The sequence below is a fragment of the Penaeus vannamei genome, chromosome 25 (genome assembly GCF_042767895.1).
Source record: "Penaeus vannamei isolate JL-2024 chromosome 25, ASM4276789v1, whole genome shotgun sequence".
In the NCBI taxonomy this organism is placed as follows: Eukaryota; Metazoa; Arthropoda; class Malacostraca; order Decapoda; family Penaeidae; genus Penaeus; species Penaeus vannamei.
Genome location: NC_091573.1, coordinates 7,192,170 through 7,201,347, shown reverse-complemented (window position 1 = coordinate 7,201,347; position 9,178 = coordinate 7,192,170). Strand labels below are relative to the sequence as shown.

Sequence of the window (9,178 nt, the reverse complement as noted above, 5' to 3'; positions counted from 1 at the left end):
TACACTAATAATATTAATGATAATAACAGATGGTTATCGATACGCAGAATTGTCTAAGCCGATACCAATACCAATACCAATGAGGAGAGAGAGAGAGAGAGAGAGAGAGAGAGAGAGAGAGAGAGAGAGAGAGAGAGAGAGAGAGAGAGAGAGAGAGAGAGAGAGAGAGAGAGAGAGAGAGAGAGAGAGAGAGAGAGAGAGAGAGAGAGAGAGAGAGAGAGAGAGAGAGAGAGAGAGAGAGAGAGAGAGAGAGAGAGAGAGAGAGAGAGAGAGAGAGAGAGAGAGAGAGAGAGAGAGAGAGAATGTATCAAAGTATTGATTTAATTTAATCAATAGATATGTATCACAATACTGCCCATTTCTGATGACAATATGAAAGATAGTAATATGATGTGATTGATACTATACTGTCATTAAACTATGCAGATACCATTGCATAAAAAAATCTTAATTGATATAATTAGCTTCTTATTTTCCTTTTCTCTAATATTCTTATCTATCATTTATCATTTCCATCCTTATTCTTATTATAGCTTTCCTTTTTATATCCTTTATTCAGTAGAGAACGATATAAATTAATTTATTATTCACCCCAGACTTTTTTGGGCTTGGCTGACCTGCAATTGTGCCTGTCTTGCATTTATCTAAATATAATCAACTAGCTTCTTTTGCCACTAATACAAATATGTACTTCTTGTATCTTAATGTTGTACCTCATTATCCTGAACAATATTTTAAGAGAACAGGGTAACACCCATGGTCACCTTATTATCCAACCCTTGGACATGTAACTGCTTTCCTTTTCTCACAAATATTTTTGCTTTCTTTTGACCAAAGCTAGGAGGTACCTTGCTGCCTGCAATAGCATATCTTGATGAATATACAGAGGGGGTGATGGGGATAGTCCGTAGTACTATTTGTAGTAAGCAATGTATCATATATCCTCAATGATTGATGAATTATGATGAATGATAATGATGATTGATGATAACAATGGCTAATGATGATGATGATGAAAGATGATGAATAATGACAAATGATGAACAAATGATGATGCTCCTCCTAATAATAAGCAATATCATCATAATCATGGGGGTATATCTCCTAAATCCATAAGTGATTGTCTGTACTTTTAGACTTGAATGTTTTCTCCAGGAAAATGGCTCTTAAATTCAATGCTTCTAGTGGTTCTTGTCCAAATAAAAGCAATGATAGATGAAAAATGCTACTAGACATGATATAATTTTGGTAGATTCAAAGATAGCAAAGGTGTTGACATTATTTTTGGGAATCGGTGCCACTGGGAGATTTGAGAATGGCTTTAATAACCCAAATCCAGTCTTTATTGTAGTTTTGCTTTGCAAATTGACTTTACACATAGATGGTTTCACAAGTACTTGGCCATCAAGTTGTCAAAAGTTTTTTATTTACTAATGCTTTCAGTACTGATGATGTTAATCATTTTATAGACATTACAGTCATTACATTGTTATTAACATTACTATAAGCAATACAAGATAAAAGAGAATATTTCCAAAAGTTAAGGAATGGGTAAAAAGGAAAGAAAGGAAGTACTTGTAATTGACTACTTGGTGACTAAGTACTTGTTGAGCCATCCACGAGTAAAGATTACTGATAAAAAATAAACTCAGTGGACATGGTATGTATACCTGTTGTAAATGCTATCTCTGGCAGCATCAGGTTATTGGTTGTAATAATTTGAAATTCATATACCCAAAGTACCAACTACTCTTCAATACATAAATTATTATTCTTATCAGTGCAGTAGTGCATTATTCCATCTTTGATGAATCTATTAGTGAAGGATAACAGCCAAGTTTCATAGGATCTGAATTTGTCAATAGATATCCTGGACTAGTTATGATATGGAAAATGATCTTTATATTCGGTGAGAATTTTTAAGTCTGCTATCTCCTAAGGACACAGACATATTGCAAAATAACAAAACTTTTTATATCCAGAAAATTTCTTTTCTTTTTGCTTAATCACAAACACTTTTTATTTATACTTTTGAAAAATATACATTCAAGTTTTTTTTTGCAATTCAATTTTGGATTATGACACACTCCCACTAACTACCATTCCTACCTTGTCTAATCATCAGTAAAAATGAACTAATCTGTTATGGAAAAATTGCAGATAATCATACCAGAGTAATCTCTTTCTCTTCTTATTCATCTTAAAATACCCATTCAACTGGATATTTCTTTACACTTTTGCATTAATAACGTTTGTTTGCAATAAATGTTTACTTTGATAATCTTTACAAAATTACAATAGGAAGTCTACATAAAAAAGAAACACATCAAGAGAAGTTCCTTCTTTTAATTCACTAACATTTTTTCAATGAAATATATTGTACATGTTTCTGTCTGACCCTTATATACATGCTAAAAAGTATGCGATGAATAAAATTACTCTGCTGGTTCGAAGGTGTAGTGGGTTTTGCCCTCCTCTGGGTATTGCTTGGGAAGCTGGAAAAGAAAAACACACAAACATTTAATTTCCAATCATATTTTAAAGGTTGGAGCTTCAAGCTGATAATATACCATAATATAAGTGATTATCTATGATATATCTGAATAAATGGAATATTTCTATACTTTTGTACCTGCTGACAGATAATTTAATACGGATATGAATTTGGGCAAAGCTGAAATGTTGTTAACCTTTTTCGATCCTGTTTTACTATCCTAACTGCATATAAGTCAATGGGCTAAATTTACATTCATGACAAGCCTTTCTAAAGGCTTTTAGGAGGGAGAGAAATCTAACTGCCAAAATCAAACCATTCACTTGATACAAAGAAGTAAGTAAGTTATTTAATCAAGTGATATCTCAGATACCCCTGTTTTTAGTCAAAATAACCCAAAACTTATACAGCTGTGTGTTTTCTCCCTAATATTGATAAAATTATATAATTGCTTTTTTCACTTAACAATATAAGAAAGTCACATAAAAAACATGTCTCAAGATACAACAGAGAGGAATTATACCTACCACTGGCCAGTGCATCTTATTGTCATTAAGGTAAAAGTATGCAGCAAAGAAAGCTGCCATGACTCCGAAGAAGGAAAGAGCCTGATCATTGAGTGAAAAGCGAGGTTTCTGGGTGTCGTCAATGCGGTCTAGGCCGTACATATCAGCACTGGCATGGATCTGAAATGGTAGTTGAGTCAGTACTTTGAAGTAGACTAAAACGATTACCTCCAACAAATGCTGATCCACTTATAAATAGGTATGTTTTGTGGTTTTTGGTATGCCTTAGTAAAGGAGGAAGAAAAAAAAAGGCAGAAGAATAAACAACATATGGTTCATTTCCATAGAAAATTTCATGACTATCATCTGGTATTTAACATATTTATTTACATCTATACATACAGCAAAGCAGTGTTATTTACATCTTGCTCTTTAACTAGCTCATACTGTATACCTTACGGAAACATTCAATGACAATATCCATAATAATAGTGGCAGTACTTTATATAAAGGGTACTGCTACTACCACACACACTTTCAACCAGTATCACTCATGCCATAACTGCAGACACCATGTGGTGGAAGTTACATTGCCCTTCTAACATATTCTTTCTAGAATGGCTTCCCTACATATTTTTCAATTTTCTTATTCTTCCCCTCCACTAACCTAGTCTCTCCCTTTTGATGTGTATCTCTCAAAGAACAATTTCTCTTACCGGCTCGCCAAAATCTCTTCGGTGCTCTGGATGGTCCCAGTCTCTGTAGGGGTCTCTTGCTTCAGCTGATACAACTGGCAGCTTGGGGTAGTCACCAAAGCCCAAGCCATCATCAGGATAGGGCTCATATTCATCAGGTCGCAGGCCATACTTGCGAGCAGCAGCTGCGCGCTCCTCTGGGGTGACGGGATATTTACCAGGCTTCCAGTCCTTATTCCAGTCTGAAATTTAAAACAGCATACATGTCTCAGAAAACTTAATTATTCATAAAAAGTAACAGCATTTAGTGCCAGTGCATTTAATGACTGACAGCAGAAGGAAAAGAACAATAGAGACAACTATTGTTTGAAAGCTTTAAGTCTTATACATTCTCTTTTCTCTCTCCCTCTTGCATGCCACTTACAAAAGTTACAATTCTGTACAGGAATGTATTTTGGGGGTAATTATTTACACAGAGACTATGCTTTGTGCTCTAACAAAAGTCAACAAATATGTCATGTAAATATTAGTAAAGCTTAGACTGGGTTATCAATTTGATGATGAATAATTAGCCTCATCTTCCTAAAAGGCATGCAGTGGAGGTTTATTAGCCACTCCCAAAGTGAAACATGGAAGCTACAGCATCATTTTTTGAGTATATAATTAATTTCCTTCATTTCCATGCAGTCCTATTGTAAGCAATTGCAATTTTTTTCCTTTTATTGTCATATTTTTCATTTTGTAGTTTTGACGAATCATAATTGTTTTGTAATTTGACTAATTTCCATAAAAAACTAACTTGCTATCCCGTTAGGCCTACCAGTTCTTCACAAGTTTGAAAGGCAATTATGGAATGTGTGAATCTAGAGTCATCAGGTTTACAATAAAAATTTTAATTTTTGGTAAATCTTCACTGGACAAGTAGCAATAAAGAAAGAATAAGGTATTAACCATAAACGAGACATAAAACTCTAGTATTGGCTACAGCAAGTATTCTGTAAAAAATCAATCCCCTGTTCATTAGCAAAAATATATCTTAATAGATTGCCCAAACTTCCACATCTTCAGTGCTCCAGCCAAGGCAACACACCTCCACTACTTATATTCTGGTGAGGTGGTCGTATAACCTTTCTTGGCAATAATTAACAACTTTCTAGCAATAAATCATGAGGAATATATAAGTGGTGGACTTGTTGGCCTCTTCCGGAATATCTAAGATGTGGAGATTTAAGCGAGCATGGAATTTCCCCTTAGATGGATACAGTTCTAATTCAAGAATAACCTTGATTTGTAAGTCACAAGTATGCTTGCTGCAGAATTCCAATGAAAATACATGTGGGCAAGCATACCTTATGGGTTTCGTTTGTGAAACATTAATGATACATGTTGCCCACTGTGATAATTGTTGAGAAACCTATGGTAATAACTCAGAATAGATTCATATGAAGTTAAACCCAGGTCTCTATGTTTTACACTCAGCAAAGAACAATAAACCACCTCCAAGCAAATTCTCTAGGACTGAATCCTTAGTAGATGATAAGTAACAGGCTGGTCAACAAGCTCTATCATACTAGAATATATAGTGTTTAGACTGCATTTGCTGAAGCATGAGGATAAAGCAATGTCCACACTTAGAGGAACAGGAGGTTTTATGGCGTTATTGCCGAAGATAGAAGGAAATCGACACTACTATCTTAGAGCATTAGAAATAGAGTCATAAACAAAACAGGTACATTTTCTATAAATTGGCATGAAGTGCTTAAGTAATTCTTTACAGTATGGATGCACTCAACAGAGACTAAGTCCCCAACTCCATGTCAAAAAATCTATCTATCTAAGTTGCCGTGGCCAGGGTCCTGAGGGGAGGGTTGATGGGGGGCTCTGCCCCTTAATACTTCTGGAGTGGACTTATGCTGAGAGAGGTGCTTTCCACAAACTTTTTCCTTTATTTGTGGTGTTACCATTTGTGTCTGCAGATTATTTATTGTATTGCCTACTGCAATGTTTTGTCCTCTACAAGAATATCATATTCAAATTACCCTAACTTAGTGTGTCCATACTGTGAAGACTAACCAGTGCTAATAAAGGAATAAACAGAAGTGGGAAAGATTTGGTTTGGATTTTGGAAACTTGTAATACCCTGGTTTTGGGACTCGTGTCTCTGAAGGGTGTGTCCCTCTTGGTAACGTTAACCAGTGACAGCAATCCATCAATTTCAAAATTGTTTCAAACTGTTATGTGGAGTTATTCTGAAAAATTACTGCAACTTCTCTAGCTTGATCCTTGAAGTTTATGCGTGTTATAAAAATTAACTGAGATTTACAAATTATACTACTAAAAAGGGTTATTCTGAAAGGATCCAGGCATGATACAAATCCTGCCAACTCCTGCTAACTGTGGATGTGGCCAAGGTTGGTGAACTTTACTAAGAGATTGTAGCCTTGATATAATTATAGGAAGTGACTAGGAGTACTGTAGAGTACTTGATTGGTGATCTGCGCATGTGTGGTGAAACAAATAAAGTGGTGGCGATATCCACAAGAGAAAATGAGGTAATTGTTAGCAACGCACCCTCTAGAGACTAAGTCCCAAAACCAGGGTATCATGTAAAACCAAACACCCAACCTGACCTTCCCTACCTTCTAGTTATTCCCTAGACAGGGGGTTAAGCCTCCCTGTAACCCCCCTTCATTAAAACATCATGCTAATTTATGGAAAACAGACATTAAGAACTCTGGCTGTGTGAAGGTGTTGTGGACTTGCGCTACAGTTGGAACTCCTCATCTTGCTCTGTTTAAATTCTTATGAAATGGGCACCATGTATAACAAGCAGTTCTGTGCAAATTACCAGATCATACCCGCAACAAAACGTGATAAATTCTAGCCAAGGAAAAAACCTCAGTGGATGACATCCTTTTTTTCTGACCAATCAAAACTCATTTTTTCAGAACTCTGTGCACTGGGCCACAAAAACATTCATTTCAGTGTGACAAGGTATACGTATGAAATATTGATAAAATGAAAGCTGGCTGAAAGTTCTAGAATTCACAAAATACATTTATCACAAGAAATACTACCATCGTTGACTCACGATGGTGAAGTATAATAATGGAAATGTGACAATAGAAGGTTAGTATGATCTAAATACGTTATAACAAGAACCGGCAAATTACACACACATACTGTACGATAGGGAAATAGCTCCTTGCATTGGACAATAGAGAGACTGATTCTGTGTAGATCATTTACATTTTACATTTGAGCGGGGAATATTAAATTTTTTCATGTCCTGAAAACGTCATTTTATCTCCATTTGTGCGGATGGATCTGCAGACGGGTGATGAAACAAGTACGCAGAAAGGTCTAGAGAATTTTATGTGCGGAAGATAATTAAAAAAAGAACTAAATGTGCGCGGAAACTTACCCGAGAACAACATTTGCGCAGACAGAATTTGATCAAATAATTTTGGGTCAAACTCTACAGTCTGGCATTTTACCCTGAATTTCCCTGGTATCTTTCATGCCGTCCCCTACTAAGGAGGCCAAGAATGTGGGCACTTGGTGGGTTTCAACGAAATAATTTCTGTGTGGAAATTAAAGTGAGGGGAATCCAACGATACCAAAATAATACGTTATATGCGGATATACCGCATATACCCAAATTACATGCAACAGACTTATGATTATTACACCAAACCCTTGACAGGCTTCAGCAAAAGTATATCAATTCGAAAGACCATAAAAAAACAACACAATACCAAAAAAAAAAAAGTCTCTATGCCCATAATAAACTTATTACTCAACACCAAATTCACAACAAAACTCCCTCTCTTCTTCATTAATATACTTACTTCCCGCTGAACGAGCAGACTGGGTGCCTACAAGGCCCTGGAAGCCGCCAAGGGGCCTTAATTTTAGTAGAGACCGTGTTATTGCCGACATATTTTGCCGTCAGCTGAGAGGAGACGAGGGATTCCGGTCCTGGTGAATTTTTAAGAGTTATAAATTATGTTGTTTTAGTAAGTTTGAATTAATGGATTGGTGAGTTTAGAAGATATCTTGGAAATAATGAATTAATGCTTGGCTGTCAGATTTTGGTTGCTGTGTTTGGGTTAATGATGGATGATGAGGAAAAATTCCGAACCGTATGCCACTGAAATTGCTGTGATGCCGGTGATGCAATGAAAGTTTTTTTTTCTTTTATTGGATTTTCCTTTTCCTGCGGTACTTTATAGTAAAAGAAAAAAACTAAAGAGGACCGATGCTGAGGTTAATAAACAAGAAAAGGGATATGGCGAAAAGCCCACCGCCCCGCCCTTTCTCTCTCTCTCTCTCTCTCTCTCTCTCTCTCTCTCTTTCTCTCCCTTCTCTCTCTCTCTCTCTCACCCTTTCTCTCACTCTCTCTCTCTCTTTCACTTTATCTCATTCTCTCTCTCTCTCTCTCTCTCTCTCTCTCTCTCTCTCTCTCTCTCTCTCTCTCTCTCTTTCCCCTTCCCCCATACAACAGTGATAAGCGATATACAATAAGGTAACGACATAAATACGATTGTGCAAAATTTGGTGACAAAACTTTCACTAAAATGTACATACACAGCTTAATGCAAACATTCAGACTGATTAACCAAAAAAATAAGTTACAGAATTCATGCACTCCCTTCTTAACACAAGGATCCGCATCAGACACATTAACTGAAATGCGACTGGGAGTGACTCATCGACATTAAAAGATCATATGAATTTCCTCAATGATTATATCATTGATTCCTTAACCATTTATATGAAACCTTACTAAAATCACGAGAATCTTAGTTATCAAATCCAACACGGAAGCGACTTGACCTGACATGACCTAGTGACATGTAAAATTTTGACAGAATTGGAACCAATTTAGGCAAGTAAGTTAGTTCTAAATGCCCTCACGAAAATATGGGTAACATACAGATTCTGAATGAATTACTTAGGGGAACCGGTAACGAAATAACTGATGAAATCATTTATGTGTACATGATTTCCTGTGCGTAGGCTATATGTATCTTCTTTACCTTCCTGGACCTATACGAAACTTGATCTTTTTACTAATGTGAATATTACAGCATTAATCAACATCAAATGCTCGAAAAAGGCTTCTGACATGCTAAAAATAATTACAGTGTGTGTGAGGGAGAGAGCGTGCTTGTAGGTAAATAAGCATGTATGTATATCTAGTGGTTAAAACTATTACTGCGTACATGACACATAAGTAACTGGAAGCACTCACGCATACCTCCGCCAAAAGATTAGGATCACTGATGCAATAAAAAATCATTCTCACATGAAGAATTATATCAGAATCACCTCTTTCTCAAGTACACTTATGATAACCGTGTTTCCTTATCTCGTAATGCTAATGAATCTCTAAAAAAAATTGGATCCGGATATCTGCCAAAATTTAATGGCATCAAAATTGAGCAAAGGTACACCTCTGGTAAAATATCATAAAAATC

The 9,178-nt window shown here is 36.0% G+C and overlaps 1 protein-coding gene across 1 annotated transcript; it reads right to left on the bottom strand.

Annotated features, from left to right (window-relative positions):
- Positions 1–2,331: 2,331 nt before the first annotated feature.
- Positions 2,332–7,703, bottom strand: ND-ASHI (NADH:ubiquinone oxidoreductase subunit ASHI). Its single transcript, XM_027380524.2, has 4 exons — positions 7,547–7,703; positions 3,717–3,937; positions 3,022–3,180; positions 2,332–2,495 (listed from the first exon to the last, which is right to left on the bottom strand). The coding sequence occupies exons 1-4, from the start codon at positions 7,635–7,637 to the stop codon at positions 2,436–2,438; spliced, it is 531 nt and encodes a 176-aa protein (XP_027236325.2). The 5' UTR covers positions 7,638–7,703; the 3' UTR covers positions 2,332–2,435.
- Positions 7,704–9,178: the final 1,475 nt, after the last annotated feature.